General features: G+C 37.4%; 3 protein-coding genes across 3 annotated transcripts in view; all 3 read right to left on the reverse strand.

Moving 5' to 3' along the window:
- Positions 1–206: 206 nt before the first annotated feature.
- LOC131688088 (uncharacterized) lies at positions 207–1437 on the reverse strand (the record flags this gene model as incomplete). The annotated part of the gene is made up of 4 exons (XM_058972240.1): positions 587–1437; positions 458–529; positions 305–427; positions 207–248 (listed from the first exon to the last, which is right to left on the reverse strand). Coding segments are annotated over exons 1-4 (957 nt in total), but the record flags the coding sequence as incomplete, so codon positions are not given.
- A 1068-nt stretch (positions 1438–2505) lies between these two features.
- On the reverse strand, positions 2506–3889 carry LOC131692602 (transmembrane protein 177). The gene is made up of 3 exons (XM_058979753.1): positions 3604–3889; positions 2957–3413; positions 2506–2900 (listed from the first exon to the last, which is right to left on the reverse strand). Exons 1-3 carry the CDS (start codon positions 3759–3761, stop codon positions 2574–2576), a joined length of 942 nt encoding a protein of 313 aa, XP_058835736.1. The 5' UTR covers positions 3762–3889; the 3' UTR covers positions 2506–2573.
- Positions 3890–15503: 11614 nt separating this feature from the next.
- Positions 15504–19953, reverse strand: part of LOC131690597 (uncharacterized) — a 541241-nt gene continuing 536791 nt past the window's right edge. The window contains exons 11-17 of the mRNA XM_058976500.1: positions 19359–19461; positions 18111–18214; positions 17784–17862; positions 16877–16967; positions 16673–16808; positions 15802–15914; positions 15504–15727 (exon numbers count right to left, since the gene is read on the reverse strand). Of these exons, the coding sequence (XP_058832483.1) occupies positions 15606–15727; positions 15802–15914; positions 16673–16808; positions 16877–16967; positions 17784–17862; positions 18111–18214; positions 19359–19461 (748 nt within the window). The 3' untranslated portion in view covers positions 15504–15605. The remainder of the gene's footprint in view (positions 15728–15801; positions 15915–16672; positions 16809–16876; positions 16968–17783; positions 17863–18110; positions 18215–19358; positions 19462–19953) is intronic.

Genomic DNA, 19953 nt, shown 5'->3' on the forward strand with positions numbered 1-19953 from the left:
CGTTATTTATCGATAATTTTAAATTGATTTTTTTCTTCGAAAATTTGAAATAGCGGCTTCAAAATGGCGTTTTTCTTGAACGTTTGGTTTTAGATCTTAGAATGAAACCCAACCCCATATAGTGCAGTAAGATATTTTCAATGTCAAAAGAAGTGTAACATTTCCATTTTACTTATTTATTTCAGAAATTTTGAAGATTTTTCAAATTCAATCAAAATTATCAAAAATGTCGCCAAAGCTCCAAAAATCTATAAAATAAATTAAATTAATTCCCTAGAATAATTTTAAAGTCTTCATCGCATACACTTGCAATCACTGACAAATTCAGATCCACAATCCCACAAGCGGTGTATGATCCTTTTTGGTGGATTACTTGCCTTGAGAATGCCATTACCTGCCAAAAACAGTAGACACGATCAGAGTAATCTCAACTGGTAACATTCGGCGATGGTCCAAAAGTTACTTCAATTTTATATTGCTGATGTTCACACTGTGGTAACCCGTGTAGGATGATCCCTGTTAGATCTCTCTGCATCAAATAGGATAATTAGTAAGCTGCATTTCGCTGACATTTATCTGTACCCACCTCATTTTCCATCAGATAGTTTGGGTATAAAATGAACACCAGCTTGGAACAATGCAGCACAATCCATAACCCGGAATAAGTCAAATATAAACCAGAGTCTTTTCTTTGAATCGTTTGATATACTTCCAAACACGTAGTACTGGTCGCGGTTAGAACCAATACGATTGAACATATATTAAATACCCCGAAGTATTTATTCATCTTGAACACCAGCCGATGAAGTTCCATGTGTTGTTTTCTCATTTTTTCTAAAGTTGTGGTATAGCTGATGAGATCAGTTTTCAGAACAAATCGTAAGGAGAGGATAGATTTGTTCATAGATTTACATTTTCGATAAGCAAATATCAGAACATAAACATACTGCAGCGAGGTTATTATTTGAACCGCATGTGGAATAAAATAAGCTCCTGCACCACAAGCACTCTTATAGAAATGATTGTGGTAGATAGCATCAACTGTAACTATAGTCGAGAGAAATATACCAACGCCCAGAAGCAGCTTATTGAATAGGCGCCGAAGCAGACGAAGATCAAGTTCTTGGTTTAAATGTTTGAATTCCACCAAAATATCAACCATTTGAGATAAGATATCTTCGTAAGCGGAACGCTTCCATTGGCAAGTAGCGAATACTATTAAACTAATTAAAAGCCCCAAAAGCAGTTCTAAATTGAACAACAGATAGGTTAAGAAGGGCATATCCACAGCGTCGAAGCGCCACATTCTTTTGTATACTGTGCATACTACTCCCAGTACAAGGAGCACTATAGCCCACGTGGTCTGAAGAATGATGCTGAAAATTGGACTGCAACTATCATCACTTGGGTCCGGAAGTAGTGCCCGGATAGGAAACGGTGCACTGTTCAACAATTGAGAGATTAGCAATAACGGGTGCAATGAACTCTTTAAAGCATCCTTAACAGAATTCCGATCTTCGGCAGGTTTAACTTTAATGATTGTTCTAAAGTAGGGTACCTAGTAAAGAGAAAGTTAATTGTCATGTCAGTACTGAGGTTTGCAATGCTATTTAACTCACCATGTTTCACGGAACGTGCAATCAGATTGCTACTACGAAATAAACTGAATGTGGGGTATGTTCTATTCTGATTTCTTTTCATAAAATTCATTTATGAAATTGTAGTTCTCTTGAATATGTAATAATGTTATTTTATGCTTGAAATTATTTATGAAATGCACTCACAACGTCCGTCAAACTACCTTTCATATAATAAGAGCAAATATCTAGGTGTGCATTTCATGACCTACATCATGAAGTAACTAGTCATTATTCGCACGACAAAGCTATTATGAATCCACAACTAATTGACCCACTTGTGAGTTAATCTAGCACAACTAATGGGTATCTCCCAGTGTCCTCCGAAGAAACCTTTCTGATGAGATAGGCGGTAAATTTCACCGAAGAGTCGAGAACAAACATTTAGAATATCACTTTCCATAAATATTTGTCATCATTACCGTGACAGAATGCATGTATTGCTGATTTCGGGGTTACTAGATGTTAAACCGTCCGTTATCGGTCTTCTTGTACACACACTCATTTGCACACAAGGAGTGCAGAATCTACACCGAAGTCGACCTGTTCCAGATTCCATGTGACTTGTAAACAGGTGTACTGCACTTCGTCTTAGTTCGCCATCTGCAGGCGAGTAGTGGAAAATGTGGGTGGTTTATATTAGGCATGAGTATCACTTATATCGTGAAATAGTTTTTAGGAAGAAAGGTAAGCCACGAAACACTTTGCAACATATCAAGTATTCTGGTTTTCAGTTTGAAGAATAAATAGAAACTCAAAATGCGTGTAAGTAAATGTCCTCATAACTCCGAAACCGGAATAGCATGAACCAAAAAAGGGGTTTGAAATTCGTCAAAACCAGTTGCTTGTGTATGGAAGACTTCAAAAATAATTATTCAAGTTTCATATTTTCAACTATTCATATTGTTAATTAATCCCGTCAGCAAAGACAAGCGACTAGCTGCTCTCTTGACTACTTGTGTTTGATTTGTAACCGGATACGAAGAAAGCTTTCCTCAATGTCAGGGGTGCCGCTTTCTGTCGGAGGAGATAGTTGATGTTTCCTTTTGCAGTATAATAATTATCTCCGGTAAGTTTTCGCATAGCGATGTTCTTTTTCAATATTTTATCGTAGAACCTTGCGCCAGCATCCGCAACGTCTGGGCCCAATTCGGCCAGCCTTTTGTCCACAGTTGTTTCGAAATGCATCTCACTCATGTCCATCGAGAAAGAATAAAGCCCGTATCCAAATGTACCGCAGATTGCATATAACATGCACCTTAACTGAAACAGAATAAATAGTTTTTTCGATGTTAATTATTATATTTTAACCAGCTCACCGAGAATGGTCTAATGTACAGATTGTTTCTACGATTAATAAGATGCGCCACGCTATACGTAAAAACCCACATGATTGATGGTATTACGGATTGCAGTAAAAGTTTGTGGGAGTTTAAGGTGAGTATTTCCCGAGCCATTGCAAAGACTTGTTCATCTTCGTTCAAAACCAAGCAATCCTCCAGAAGTTTACCCGCCTCTGAGTTCCAATCAATCTTTCTGCCATGTAGAACCACATCTGACTTCTCGATATCCGCTGCACTGTCATACTCAAAGTTGGCTGGTATACCAACTATGCCACCATTCCTAGACTTCAAAGATCCTGCATTGAATATGTCAAAACCACACACCATAAATGGTTTAACAAATTTCTGCTCAAAATCTGTTAACTTTAACAGCCGAATAGCTCGATCGAAACGTTGCTGCAGTTTCTCTGACGGTTTTTGCTCCTGACCATTTCTGTTGAAGAAAAGGACTGTTACTTTTACCAATTTCTTAACGAACAATGAAGTTAATTTGTCAAAGAACTGGCAGGTTATCGTACGTATAATAAAAATCGATAAACAAAGAACTAGCAGATTTACAATCACAGGTTAAAGACTAGACAACAAAAAACTATGCTTTTTTATATTTGCTTTCGTTTACTTACTTGTAAGCCTGAAAAAAATCCCTCAGATATTCTATTCCTACCGTGTTTGGCAAGTAGTGTCCAGCAAAGAGTCCGATAGCCAATGTTGTAGATCCGTAAAAAACCAACCGTTGACCCGTTTCGGTGACAAAGAACGGTATTCGTCCAGGTCGCACCATATCAAAATTTATTTTAAGATTATTTTAGGATTTGCCGGTCAATAAGAATCAGCTGGGTTACACAACAACAACCTATTTACAAATTGCACATGAACGTTTGACAGTCGCTGTTTGCTGTCAGGAGGGTGGCCAGATTCCATTCAAGATGGGACAGGTGTTGACATTTTTTCTATACTGAAAATAACGACACAGACTAACATACATAACACTTTGAGAGAATTCCCACAAAAAACATCGATCTGGTAATTTTCCCAGAACACTAGCTCCACCTTTTATTCACAGTCCCAAACCCTCATTTGCTGATGGGTTACCCCTCAGGTTTGGGAACAATTTTTCACTAGTTGTCTATCCCCAATATGCTTGTTCATAAAGACGCTGAATCCCTCTGGACAAAGACTCGCCAACTCTATCTTCTTCTTATTATTTATCAGTAAGTGTCATTCTAATCGAGCACGAGACATGTCAAAAGCCCTCAATCCGAAGAAAAAATTGCTTCGAATCCTTCTGGAACGAGGGCAGGTCTCGTGCTCGATTGGAATGACACTGACAGATAAATGGTAAACAAACGATTGACGTGTCGAGTCTTTATCCAGAGGGATTCAGCGTCGTTACTTGTTCATATGTCAGTGGCGCCATAATTTCAAATGTGGCCACAGTCCCAACTACAAATATATTTAAAATGACCGTTAAAGCGGGCGAAGCATCGTTTTCGAGTGTTATGTCTGTTAGTCTGTGATAACGACGCGACGGGGGTGTCATTCCTGTCATCCGCTGTGAAGATGAACAGACTTTGACAATAGTGAGCATATGTAGCCCTCGGGCTACGAGGGGAACGACACGCCGTGATTTGTTGATGAAATAAACCTATAATTTAAAATTCTGATTAGATTTATAAAAATTGGCATTGGTAAAATCAAAATGGATTCGAATATCTTACATTACTTGATAATGGTTTGGAATGGCCGAGGATAGTTTGAAATGCGTCTTAAAAAATAAATTGAATTGCTCGAATTTCACGTTTTGACAGTTTCAGTGCTCGATAAAATCAAAACAAAACATTGTCAGCAGCATAACTACAGGAACAAATCATAACAGAAACATAAATTTTGTTGCCAGAATTATTGAAAGTTTAGAAAATAGAGCATGCAGAGTTGTCAGTTACATCAAATTGATCGGAATTTGAGCGAAATTGGATTGAGATTGGATATATTTTCGTTGAATTTTTTTCAAATATTTTAGCAATACTCGATGTGATAGAAAATTGTTTAAATTTTCTAAAATTGCCGAAAAAAATGAAAATTCATGCAAAATCGAACGGAATATAACAATTATTCTGAAGTGACGTTCCCCTCGGCCTAGCCGCTTCTAGGCTCATGTTGGACGTGCAATAGCATTGGGTTGTTCTGATATTAACAAAGGCAGATGTTGACTAGGACAAAATGGCTACCTAGCAGGAGCTTGAACATGGTACCACCACCCTCGCCACCACCAATAGAGAATAGGGAGAGAGACGAAGAGTGAAAATCAGTCAAAACGGCAACACTCCCTTTATGATGATTCCAACACTAGCATTTTGACAACCACTTCCACAGGCAGAGATGCCAGATTTGCAGACAAGTCTGCAAATTCGCAGACTTTTAATTTAAGCTGCAGATTTTTTCGATGACGCAGATATTTGCAGATTTTTTAGTTTGGTTGCAGATATTTGCAGATTTTTTAGTTTGGTTGCAGATATTTGCTGATTTTTGAATATAAAGGCTTTTGGTTACACTAGCTTTTCTGACATTTTTGTTCTTCCCAGACTTTTAAAATTATTATTGCAGACATTTGAAAAAAGTACCTGGCATCTCTGTCCACAGGCTGCACTTTTTAATTGAGCTTTATAAGATGACGACACGAATGAACTCATAATGATTGAAGTTCATGTTTGACAATTCTCGGTGGTTTGTTTACTTTGTCAGTTGCGTGAGTTCGAATGCAACGGGTGCTCATCTGTTACATTCGAACTCACGTAGTTAAGTGTAAACAAACCACCGAGAATTGTCAAACGAAGTTCATCCAGTTCATTTTTGGGGTTATGTCGGTTTAGGTAAAACCTAATGACTCCTACTATAAATTTTGAAAACAAACCGTATCCAGCTTTTTACGTGCCATAATGACAAAAATCGTTTACGTCAACCGAAAATTTAAATATCTTTTTCGATGGATGTACAATACATATCTCTTCCAACTCAGGCATGAGTAATGTTTATTTACATTGCACGACTGGTCTGCTCAATAAGATATTTTTGGTTTCACACTATTCGTCTCCAGTGATGGCATTTCACCCTAGTGATGCACTGGCGCGTAAGTGTGATGCCTACACCGAGGATACAATGATCACACACCACAGAAAAAAGCAGAACGCTCTTTCTTTCGGAGCTGTATAGACCGATTTCAAGTGTGCGCTGGTGTTGAGGTAGTTGGGTGCGAGATAACCGTGCTCTCTTGCTCTTTAAATTCTCTGTGGTGCGCTCAGATAAAGTCACCACCGCGCGCGCCCCAGAGTCGCTGTGGTGTATTCTCTGGCGTGGTTTCACTGGCGTGTATTCACTGGCGTGTGATCTTTGGTTTGTTTTCGTCTTACAAGCAGCATTGCGAGTGAGATTAATTTGATTTGCACAGGTTGTTGCGATTGATTTGATTTGCACAGGTGTTGTGTGGAGCTTATTTCAAGCTTATATATTGGTAGCTTATTTCAAGCTTATATTATTTTCTACTGAAGATTTCATACAAGTTGCTTGGTAAAGCGAACGAGTTTATAAAGTATTGTTACACTACCTGCAAAACTAAAAGTACTCAGTCCTCGGAGCAATTTGGGAAAACTTTTTACGTATCATCGTATAGAGAGTTTTATAATGACCAGAGGCACCTGATATGCAAACTCGTGTTATAAGTATTAATAGTTTTATTATAACTTAATCCTACAAGTTTAAAATTAGGTATACGCTTGTGACGATAATTAATTTACATACAACATCACAATTGAGCGTACACCCGTTATTCATTTTTTAATTTGTCTATTATTTTGCGTGGAAATAGTTTAAACAGCAGGCGAAAGCGAATGTTTGAAGAGTTATAACAATGTTTATTATACGTATTCTAGATTTTTGCGTCAGTTAGTATTTTAGACCGTAATTATAATTCACGGATTCATTGCACGTAATATCAACAGCAAAACAAAGTATTAGGTATCTGGTAGTATCTGTCGGAATCTCTGTCAATCTCTATGAAATTTTCGTATTTTCAAGTAACAAGTAAGGTGTTTCCTCAAGTTTAAACAAGCGATTTTTGTGTGATAAATTATTCCTCATTATAACTTTCTTGAATGAGGTGTTTTATTAAAAAGGTAGTGTTGGGAAAATATCAAAATATCAATGTTCACAACAGAATCTTTTCATCGCCGATTTTCTAATAAAAAGTTCACTGATATAAAATATCGCTACGGAAAAAAATCGTCAGTGAGCTTCAAGAGTGCCGATGTTTGGGAACATTATTCGGTTCAAGCAAATATCGGAAGAAGAAAAGATCGCTTGCGAACTTTTATATCAACGAAAATATAGAAAAAAGTTCGCCTTATGAAAACATCTTGCACGATCTTCGAACAGGGGATTTCCGAGGGATTTTCAGATTCCAAAAACCTGTAGATTAACATGATATAAAAAACTACGTTCTATAATATTACGGCGACAGCTCAATAGGAGAAAGCGTCAGGCTACTTCAGTGTCAACGAAGCTTTCTTCAGAAGCCATCGTGTAAAAAAAATTCATCAATCGACAGAATTAAAATGGTGCTTGAATGGTATGTTGTCAATATATATATATATATATATATATATATATATATATATATATATATATATATATATATATATATATATATATATATATATATATATATATATATATATATATATATATATATATATATATATATATATATATATATATATATATATATATATATATATATATATATATATATATATATATATATATATATATATATATACATATATGGAAAAAAACAAATTCTGGTATGGTGGCCGGTTCTTAACAAAACGGTGTTTGTATGACCGAGTATGAAAGTTATATATAGTTGAGCTAATGTATCTATAGTTTGCATGTCCCATAGGAGCCGTAATTAGCAATGGCTATATTAATGATACATGGTAGTGGTAATGGTACAAGAAGTTTCACATACATAAATTGGTTAATAAACAATCTTAACATTTTTTATCATTTTTGGGGTTAAATGCTTTCGTTTAATATATTGAAATCGCCCATAGAACTTCATCGATTTTTTAGCAGAATTTTTACTCAAATATTCTAGTTCTTTGCACACATACCAAAGATACGTTGAATGATTTCCCATATTTGCAATTAAAATTCTAGGGCAGTTCATAAGACACGTAGAACAACTTTCAACATTCTGCTTTTATTGCACTATATTATTAGTCTAACTAATGCTATCGTTGTAATGCAGTACAAGTGTAGATTTTCAAAAAAATTATATTAGAATTAGAACGAAATATTTTTTTGTATCGCTACGTCGCTCGAGAATAGCCAAAAAAGCGTAAAATATTTGGCTTTTACTGACCCAAGCATGACTAAAATGCGACTCACACCTTAAGTGCGGAACTATTAAACTATTATGTATTTACTTTGTTAGCATTACTAGAGCATTCGAAATTGATAAATTTTGAGAAGAAAATGGAATATGTTGAGGATAATTAGTATTGTCTGATATAATTTTACTAAATATCCATAAAAACTTATTTCATCAGGAATCAAATCCTATATTTCTGTTTATCAGAAAATTTGAATCACCTAATTGGACTAAGAATAAAAATCACTGAAGTGTACTCGATAACGTGTATGCATGAATACTTACAGGTGAATTGATTAATATATGTATAGAATACGAAGTTTACGTTAATTTTTGGGATAAACGTCGATCGTATTCCCTTTTCGGATCGAAATGAAAACAAAAGCACATTCTCACATCAAGAAATCAACTATAGGTTCGAGGTTTACACAAGAAGATTTTTATTCGGTGAGGTCATAAACATCCTCTGATACATAAACTTAATATTATAAGTTTTACAAATTATAAAATCACGGTAAACAGATAAACGTTCTTTGGAACAATTTAGTATGCACTGCAAAGACGGTGGATTTGCCATTTTGAACTTCTTTGCTATACTCGAACATGTTAGGTTTTAATTTTAATTCTCTCTCTTATTATTCCATCGCATGGAAATTCGAGAGAAAACCAGCTAATTTATGTAAATGATGGCACAGAAGAAAAATGCCGTCAAAAGATTCCAGAACTAATTATTAAGGGGTTACACCACTATAGAGCACGAAAAATAGGCATATTTCGGGAATTTATCTTGACGCAATAATGAGATGAATCGAAATCTTGTTTAACTTTCCGGCAGTGCACGCTGCTCTGAAAATCTAGCGAACCCGTCTTAAAGCATCAGCGGCTGCTCGTTCAGTGGGCCATAAGTGCGACTTCCAGAGGGTTAATGAGATATATAACATTACTTTATTGCAAAAAAAAATGATTTATTCGAGTAATTTCGTCACAAGTTGGCAGCTGTGCAGCACTTTCCCGTCGGGGAGTATTTTTTGGAAGCGGTCCACGGCCGGAACTCTATGTCCCGTAATTTTTGATCCAGAGCCAAAAACCAAAGCTTTTTAAACTTCTTAGAACGACAGCAAGCAGCATACGTAAGATTTTTTCTATGTCTTGATTTTTCGCGAAATGGCACATTTTTTAGTCGAAAAACGCTGAAAATGTGTTAAAAATCGACACAAAATTTGCTTATTAAAAAATTATGCAATGAAAAAATTAAATCCCACGTACATCGCTGGAGAAAGTAATCTTGAACATGCTGTAAAAATTTTAGGCTCATCAAAAATCATTTGTTCGAGTTACATTTCCGGCCAGATCAAAAAAAAATTATTTCGAGAAAAATACGGTTAACGTTTTTAGTATACTCGAGGTATACATAAGAGGCGTTGCGAAAAAAATTGAATATTTATTTATTGTTTTCGCGATTAATTTTTTGGAATATCATTTTCAGCATCCTAAAGCACCAGTAAACAAAATTCAACCAATAAATAAAAATTAAATGTTTTAAAAAATCTACAGTGTTGTAACCCCTTGAAAGCACTGTACCGGTCAAATAGAAGCGCTTCTAAATTGGCACGTCATTATTTTTAATAACGCGCTACAGAAAAAAAAAACAAGTAACAATGTGAATTCTCGTGAACATTATTTTGTTTTATGTGGACTTTATCTCGGAAAAGTTGGACATCGGATAAGCCTCTTCTCGCGTGAGTGAGAGAGAATTACAATGCCTGCGTATGATAATAATCGAAAACGTGTGTAATACCAGGACATTACTTGTAATGGATCACTTTACTTTTTGGCGTCGCCAAATTCGCAATCAAAATAAGTTAAATTACCATTGAGTTATTCAGTCGAACAAAAAATAGGCCGTTCCTAATGTGGATGTACAAATTCCGTCTTACATCTGTTATACGATTAATCTGATACTACAGATCATTATAAAACTTTGTTTATACCAGCCGATACATTGATACGTAAAACGTTTTCCTTGTTTGCCCCTAGGCTCGAATACTTCAGGTTTCCCACGGTAGTGTAACAACACTCTATAAACTCGCAAGCTTTACCAAGCAACTATGAAATCTTCAGTAGAAAATATATAAGCTTGAAATAAGCCACCGCCATCCACACAACACAACGCAATAACCTGTGCAAATTAAATCACTCACCCGCAATGCCGCTTGTAAGACGAAAACAAACCAAAGATCACACGCCAGTGAATACACGCCAGTGAAACCACGCCAGTGAATACACCACAGCGACTCTGGGGCGCGCGCGGTGGCGAATTTATCTGAGCGCGCCACAGAGAATTTCAAGAGCTCTTCTGCACACTCTAGATCGTTCCAGTGTTGTGTGTATGAAAATTTACCTCTGCCATCAACGTGCGCTTACACATATCAAATACGGTGGTGTATATGAACGAAAGAGAAGCGCTCTCGTTTTGCTTGCCAGAGTGTGGGGAGCAATTTCAATTTCTCTTTACTGCACAGAGGATAGGGACATCACTGTTCGTCTCATTCCCTATTCTCTCTGCCACCACCGACAAACCGACATGACAGCTAGAACGATATCGGTGAAAATTTTTGGCAAATAATTCAAACTAAATTACGTCGGAACAGTAGCTACTTCTGTGTAATGAGGTATACATCATTACGTAACGTGTTTCTCGCAAAATAACACTAATGTCCTCTAGTAAAAGTCTGGACAAGATGAGTTTGACATATTCAAACGAGCAGAAGTTTTTCGTATTTAAATGAGCGGAGCATCTTGAGCGGCCCTTACACGTGCAATATTTTCGTCAATACTAGAGAGTATTGACAAAAGTATTGTACGTGTAATGGAAAAAAGTTGTATTGGCGATGTGGATTTCAAAGGGGAATGAAATATTGTAACAATATCACCAATACTGGCATTGTCAAAAATATTGAACGTATAAGGGCCGCTTTATATTAACGTTTCAAGTAGAAAGTATAGAGGTTGTGACTAGAAAAACTCTAGAAAGAGAACTGCGAAGACTTCATTTTGGATCGATTGGATTCGCGTTTAGCTGTCAAAAAACGAATCCAATCGAGCAGAGTTGTGACTAACTTTGTGCTCCGGTTGACTTCAAGAAAAGCAAATCGAAAAAATATTTTTCAAACACATTGATTGATAAACCATTTCATTTTCGTCGTTAGAGAATGGAACGATTTACTATCAGATTGCAAAGATTTTTCGTCGAAAATGCAGTGTATGATATTTACTTTGAATTGAGCATATTTTCTGAAATTTTGTGAAATATCGTTCTATTTTTACACAATATTAAATATTTGTCAACTATTTAACAAAACTGGAACATATATTTCTGAGATTATTGCGCGGTTCAACAACTACTAAGTCTAATTCAATTTTTTTCTTTTTTTGTGTTGTAACTACTTTCAATTAGCTAAGGACTGGAAGCTATGAAGTATTTTTAATATTAAGAGCAAGGATGTGAAGGAAGAAAGTTTAGAAGCGTGTGAAATAGGGGCATATCTACCTAGACCACCTGCGCAAGCAAGTGCACTGGACATATCTTTATGCTCGACATCACTACGGTTAGATTGCCAGTGGAAAGTAATATCTGATCCCCACGGTAGTGACCACCTACCAATCGTAATTGCAATCACCACTGGTTCAAGACCATCGGCACCAATCAATGTTCCCTATGACCTCACACGAAACATTGATTGGAAGAGCTACGCTGCTGAGATGTCCAAAACTATCGGTTCAACACAGGTACTTCCCCCGGAGGAAGAATATAAGTTTTTGTCCAACTCGATTCTCGATACCGCGATTCAAACTCAGATGAAACGAGTACCCGACGTGAACACCCAAAAACGTTCTCCCAACCCATGGTGGGACAAAGAGTGCTCAGACGTGTACGCGGAGAAAGCTGCCGCGTATAAAACCTTCCGGAACGACGGGTTAGTTGCTAGTTATCGAGTGTACGCGATATTAGAAAATCGAATGAAAAATTTAATGAAAGCTAAGAAACGCAGTTACTGGCGCCGGTTTTTCGACGGGTTAACAAGAGAAACATCGATGAGCACTCTTTGGGGCACGGCCCGACGCATGCGAAACCGAAACAGTAATAACGAGAGCGTGGAATATTCAAACCGTTGGATATACGATTTCGCCAAGAAGGTTTGTCTGGATTCCGCCCCGGCACAGAAAATCAACCGCGCCGCGTCGCCTTACAATACCGCGAACGAAACACCGTTTACGATGGTGGAGTTCTCAGTTGTTCTCTTATCATGTAACAATAAAGCCTCGGGGCCAGATAGAATCAAATTCAACTTGTTGAAGAATCTGTCAGACTCTGTCAAGAGACGCTTGTTGAATTTATTTAATTGGTTTTTTGATGGTAACATTGTCCCACATGACTGGAGACAGGTGAGGGTCATCGCCATCCAAAAACCAGGAAAACCAGCCTCCGACCACAACTCGTATCGTCCGATTGCAATGCTGTCCTGTATGCGGAAGTTATTCGAAAAAATGATCTTGTTTCGCCTCGATAATTGGGTCGAAACAAATGGCTTACTGTCAGATACACAATTTGGCTTCCGCAAAGGCAAAGGGACGAACGATTGCCTTGCGTTGCTTTCAACAGAAATTCAAATGGCATATGCTAACAAAGAGCAGATGGCATTAGTATTCTTGGATATTAAAAGGGCTTTCGATTCAGTTTCTATCAACATTCTTTATGAGAAGTTGTCCCAGCATGGTCTTTCACCAATTTTAAATAACTTTTTGCTAAACCTGTTTTCTGAAAAACAAATGCATTTCTCGCATGGCGATTTATCGACATCACGATTTAGCTACATGGGCCTTCCCCAGGGCTCATGTCTAAGTCCACTCCTCTAAAATTTTTACGTGAATGACATTGATGAATGTCTAGTCAATTCCTGCACGCTAAGGCAGCTTGCAGATGACGGTGTGGTCTCTATTATAGGTCCTAAAGCCGTCGACTTGCAAGGACCACTGCAAGATACCTTGGACAATTTGTCTGCTTGGGCTCTCCAGCTGGGTATCGAGTTCTCCACGGAGAAAACTGAGCTAGTCATATTTTATAGAAAGCGTGAACCAGCGCAACTACAGCTTCAATTAATGGATCAAACTATTGCTCAGGCTTTAACATTCAAATATCTCGGGGTATGGTTCGACTCTAAAGGTACCTGGGGATGCCACATTAGGTATCTGAAACAGAAGTGCCAACAAAGGATCAACTTTTTCGATATTATCAGTGTTGGAGTACGGATGTTTCTGTTTTCGCTCTGCTGCGAACATACACTTCATCAAACTGGAGCGAATCCAGTATCGTTGCTTGCGTATTGCCTTGAGTTGCATGCACTCGACCCATACGATGTGTCTCGAAGTGTGGGCGGGCGTTCTTCCGCTGAAAAATCGATTCTGGGACCACTCATATCGATTGCTCATTCGATGCGATATTCTGAACCCATTGGTGATTGCAAATTGCGAAAGGCTTGTCGAGCTTAATTCTCAGACCCGATTCATGTCCTTGTACTTCGATTACATGGCACAGAACATCAATTCATCTACGTATAACGTCAACCGTGCTCATCTCTTAGATACTTCTGATCCAACTGTATTTTTCGATACATCCATGAAGGAAGAGATTTATGGAATTCCGGATCATATTCGCCCACAAGTGGTCCTAAATATTTTCTATAACAAATACCATTAAGTCGACTGCGCCAAAATGTTCTACACTGACGGATCAATTCTCGACGGGCTTCGGTATCTTCAACGAAAATCTTGCTGCCTCATTCAAACTCAATGATCCTGCTTCAATTTACGTCGCAGAATTAGCTGCCATTCAGTATATTCTCGGGATCATTGACACCCTGCCTTCAGACCATTACTTCATCGTTTCGGATAGTCTCAGTTCCATTTAGGCAATCCGTGCGGCGAAACCTGGAAAGCACTCACCGTATTTCCTGGGGAAATACGGGAATATCTGAGTGCTTTATCTGAAAAATCTTACCAGACACTTACGAAAGACCAATTTGTTTCAATGATTTTTTCAGTATCTCTCGTCAGAGGACGCTCGATAGTTGGCAAACCTCATGGAGCAATGGGCATCTGGGACGGTGGCTACATTCCATTATCCCGAAGGTATCAACGAATGCTTGGTTTATGGGGTTGGATGTGAACCGGGAACGATGTCAAGGATCATGTCCAATCATTACTCGTTTGACGCGCATCTCCGTCGTATAGAGCTTGCTGAAAGTAATCATTGTGTTTGTGAGAACGGCTATCACGACATCGAGCATGTTGTTTGGCTGTGCGCAGAGTAGCGTGTTGCCAGGTCCCAACTAATAGATTCCCTTCGGGCCCGAGGTAGATCACCCTATGTGCCAGTCTGGGACGTCCTGGCAAGCCGTGACCACCCCTATATTTTTCATATCTATATCTTTTTGAAAACTATTGATGTCCAAGTTTAATACATTTTCCCCTCTCTCATTCACAGTAGAATCTCACCAACCTATCCCTGTATCTACAATATGGCATTGCTTCACGAGTCTTCGGTGCATACCCTTCTTGATAACCGTCTATCCAGAACATCATGATATACCTCACATGCAGATGATATAGAGAACATCATGACAGCATCAGAGTGCTATAATTATCCGAAATATCGATCCTCCCCTCGCCCCTGCGATTACAGGCTGGAAACTACAACACTACAACAAAGTGTGCATATCCGCCACAATGATCAATCAGCAAACGACGATGTCAATTACACAATATGTATCCCACTTCCTCCTACCTTTTTCCTTTACTTACATAAGAGGGGAGCAAGCCGCCCCTAAATACGGCTTTCCCTTCCCCCACTAACGTGTGACATGTAATTAAAAAAAAATGAATTATCGGCCTCGTTAAGCTACAGCATTTGGGCCTAAATAAACGTATTTAAGATAAAAAAGAATAGGGGCATATGAGCAACCCTTTAACTTCTACGGAAGGAGTAAGGATGTTTTGGCATTTTTATCTAATGAGAAACACTGAGTCTGCGGCATGCCCGAGCAAGGATATATAAACTTAGCTGGCGGAACTGACTATATTCTCTGTGATAATAGTACCCATCTATCAATATTGTAATACGAAATTACATAAAGTTGATTACAACAGTTTTAAGAATCGCAATGCTCTATGAAGTAGAATCGTGCAAACAAATTCAACCATTTGGGCTAACGTGAAAAGATTTTTGCCGGTAAACAAAGAAATTCCTCCGCCAAAAGAAACTGTGAATGTAACAAAGGTTAAGAAAACAGCGTTATGAAATAGTCAGCGTATTGATAATTACGTTGTAACTTACCGAGCAGATCTTCAAAGCTAAAAAGAATTTCTCTACAGAAACGTGTTTTTGGTTGCAACACCTCCCACCGAACGGTGGCCTTTTGTTTAAAAGGGATACCACCCGTTGTAGCCCTGTTAGGAAACGAGTTCTATATTAGATTATATCATAGATTCAACTATACAATTGGTCAGTGTTAAGTCAGACCGGACTAAGTGACGTTGTATTGATTTCGAGAAAAACGAGTTTAAAGTTTGAATCGCAGCATCCGTCACATTATAATAATTCTATTCTATTTTCTATTCTAACCCTTACACAGCCAGTATTGAAAAGCATCCTGGAAAACACTATAGATATTCTATAGTGTTTTTCTTGTCAATATTAATATTTTAAGCATATTTTCATATGTCGCAAATATTAAAACGGCCAGGCCTACTAGGCAGAGTTTGGTTTAAAGATGTTTCAAAATTAAACGGCAATCAAATTATTCGATTAATGAATAAATTGATTGACGAATCGTTTTGAATCTTAAAGAAGGAAGAAACGAGGACAACCGTACCAACCGTTTCCGTTTGAAGAGGATATGATAAATCGTTGGCAGTGACTTTGCTGTGTCACTCGTTTGGTCCTTTTAGATGAGACAGAGGTATTTATACCTTGGCTGCTAAGCCTAGGATAAAGCGCCTTTACTCGTTCTGACAGCACCCGTCACATTATAATTCGAAATTTACTTTTGCCATGTAACCTATTACATTTCTGGCAAAGGTCGATTGTAGTTGAAGAAATTTTTTTCTTATTTTTTTGAGATTTTGCGATATAGTCCGGCGTGACATAACACCGACCAATTGTGACTCGATGAAACATTTTTCTCAATACATTTAAAACAACAAACCATTGATTTTTGCTGGTGTGCACGGCTACGTAGACTATCTCATTACATGGTTTCAGACAATCGCAGACTTTTTTCTCGTACCATCGTAGGTCCTTCGATAGGCAGAGCAATCCTTCGACACTGCATATAGGGCCTCCTGGTCACAAAAAAAAAACGATTTTTATAGTCGATTAAATTGGAAATAATACTCGGATCATGGGTCACCTATAAACGGGTAGAAGTGCGGAACACAGTTGCAGAAATCCAATGCTCGAGAAGCTCGGCAGCGCATTACACATAAATTATAGCTATATAACTGTGGATTACAGAGCAAACATCAGCCAATGACTGTCATTGTACACGGTTCATTAAAAGAAGCTGTTTTGGGTAAGTAATTCTAGACCGTCATCATCCTTCTCGTATATTGTTCCAGAATCATCCCAAAAACGGTTGCTTTGGTGTTTTTATTGGCCTAACTTAACAAGCAGAATACCATTCTCGTGAATATTTAATTCGATTACTACGTCAACTCGAAATCAACGGGTATATTCTATAGACAATCATAATTTAGAATGCAGCCGATCCGCATTAAACCAGCCAGAATTTTGGATCATATTTCAGATGGGTTTGATTGAGTTATGACAGAAATCGATCGAATTCCCGTTTCACATCATCGATTTTGACGCAATATGGGAGGAAATAATACTATTTCGTTAATTGCTTGTCCTACAACCGAAAGAGTCCGTATCAGTCTACTTGATTCATTCTTTAGAAACAGTATAATAACAAAAATGGTCTGAAAATTGTAAAGAAAACCTCGTATTAAAGCGTAACGTCAATCGAATGCCACCACCCTATCATTTGAATCGATAAGTTAAACAAAGAAGACGCTGCTTTATCTACGGCTTCAAATGTTTTGGGTTATAATAGAAATATAGCAAAAATTGACTCATTACAGTACTATATCTACTGACTATTTGGGTAAAGTGTACGATATAATATCACATCGTTTGCAAGAGATTGTGATTCATATTCTCCATTGGAGCTCCACTCCAGGATAGTGGAGTTGATCGATATGGTACTCAGGAGAATGAGGATTCGACTTGATGCTATGCCAGGATAAAAATCTAACCTCGTGTCCACCATGATGCTCATCAAAAAAGACGCAATTCCTTTGTTTCACCGTTAAACTTCGAAGCATGTAACTAGAACTGGAAACATATAGCGTTGTTTAGCGAAATTCAAATAAAACCATTGATCAAGGAAGACTGGTATTCGGACATTGACGATTGAACGTAAAAAATAACCATAAAGAAGTTATTTAGATCCGTATGTCAGGTGCACAGATGAATAACGAAAACACAGAGAACTTTCATCGCATTAATAGATCGTAAAAAATATGATTAGCCTCATATAAACTCCACAATTAAACTAACTATTGATAAAACTTCATACTTACACCGTTTCTTGCATCATGTACGACACCACGATCTCATCCATTTCTCCTATTTCTGCGAACTTCGAGTCACCTGTAGCCATTTCATAAGGAGAGTGGATTGTGTACTGTTAGGAGGTTACAATCACTATATTAATAAACTTTTTTATTTCGATTATGTAGTCACATTTTTCTTTTTTACATCTTAACGACATTCAAATAGCTAGAGATTACTGGGTAGGGAAAGTTATGAACATTTAGAGCCATAGTAATCAAGTGAGAGCAAGGATGTGAAGTATACAGATTGGAAATCTGAAAGTGGCAGGGTCACTACAACAGGCTTAATACGGGCTTAACTTTTGTCTTCTATTGATGAGGGTCGAGCTTAGGCAGCATAACTACGAATCACTACAGACACTTTATATAACAGACTTGCGGAGAGAAAAATAGTAAAACTAGCAACCATGAATATAAACTGGCATCATGGAAGCTCCCATAAGCTTTGAATTGGCTTCCTCTTGCACTTACCCTCTCAAAACCCTCATGCTCGTTTGGCTGCACTTTTTGACACTTCGCTAGTCTGTGTATAAAGTGTCTGTACGAATCACTCAAGTTCACCAGCATGTCTCTTGGCAAAGACAGACTTGCCCCTTTTAACCGTGAGAACCGACAAAACTATGACAAGACGTGACAACCGACTTCTTATTTTTTCTTCGACATTCTTCTTTTCGCGTATTTTAATCCTGCCGAAATTTTCCGAACAGTGTTGCTATTTTTATTAAGGAAAATGGAGTCTTGTTAATTTATTTGTTGCCGGCAATATTTTGTATCTTTGTATCACTATATTAATGAAGGGCACCATTTTTCCATGTCATGGGTGTTTAGTAAGGTTTGATGAAGCCATTTTCTGGAAAATTTTAGACTATGGTGTGGTTTCTGTCTTACTTTTGTTAAAGTTAGTCAACCATGTTTATGATAAATGCATACTTAAATACTTGTTTCACTTGGCCGCACAATTTCTGTTCAATTTAGTTATTTTTATTTTTTTAACGATAATAATTTTATTTGTCAAAAGTAATGACAAACTTTTCCTATAAATATTAGCAACAACACCAAACATTATTTCGGTATCCCTGCAGTAACATTGCGTACGGTACAAAGAGTCAGAATCAACCAATCAGGAGCTGGACTATTCTGACGTAAAACTGGAACAAAACAGCCCCCCTATTGTCACGTTTTGTCTTAGGTTGTATCAAAAAAAAATATTCTTACTGAAAACGTAGACTCGTATGTATCGATTTTCATGTAGCATTGGTTCTTAGTGAATGAACAGGTGATTGGATTTTCAACATCGGTGGATATGGATAGACTTGCGCTGAAAAAATACAGAAAAACTTATATTACATAGTTGATTAGAGCATGCTCTATGCGTATTGTAATTTAGGTGATAGTATGAATAGATGATCAGCAAGCCGAACATCAATTTTGGTTCTGTATTCAAATCTGTATTCATATGAAATACAACTTTATAGTTTTGTTTTGTAGAAAACCAACAATAGAGAGGACAGGTCTTGGGAATAATAGCAACATTTTTTGTTAAATTCGTTTATTGGATAAGGCACGTTTGCGATAGCTTAAAGGTGCCAATTTTTTGTTTTACATTTACAATTTATTAAAACTAGAGGATTACACATTTAATTACTATTATAATGATTACAATTATAATGAAACTAATGAGATTTTACAGCTATCTTATACATTAGGGTGGGGCAAAATGATCGTTTTTTCAGCACAGCACTTTTTTGGTTCCATTTGGGGTCCTGTGTAAAATCTGGGGTCGATTGGATTTGACCCGGCGTAGCGCATT

The sequence above is a fragment of the Topomyia yanbarensis genome, chromosome 3, assembly GCF_030247195.1.
Source record: "Topomyia yanbarensis strain Yona2022 chromosome 3, ASM3024719v1, whole genome shotgun sequence".
Classification (NCBI taxonomy): domain Eukaryota; kingdom Metazoa; phylum Arthropoda; class Insecta; order Diptera; family Culicidae; genus Topomyia; species Topomyia yanbarensis.

What these genes read in the sequence shown, in the direction of transcription:
- LOC131692602 (XM_058979753.1), bottom strand. Translation starts at nt 3,761, where the DNA reads ATGGTGCGACCTGGACGAATACCGTTCTTTGTCACCGAAACGGGTCAA. An exon ending in GATTTTTTTCAGGCTTACAA is followed by an intron (nt 3,414 to 3,603) that starts GTAAGTAAACGA and finishes TTTCTTCAACAG; the next exon opens with AAATGGTCAGGAGCAAAAAC. An exon ending in TGTACATTAGACCATTCTCG is followed by an intron (nt 2,901 to 2,956) that starts GTGAGCTGGTTA and finishes ATTCTGTTTCAG; the next exon opens with TTAAGGTGCATGTTATATGC.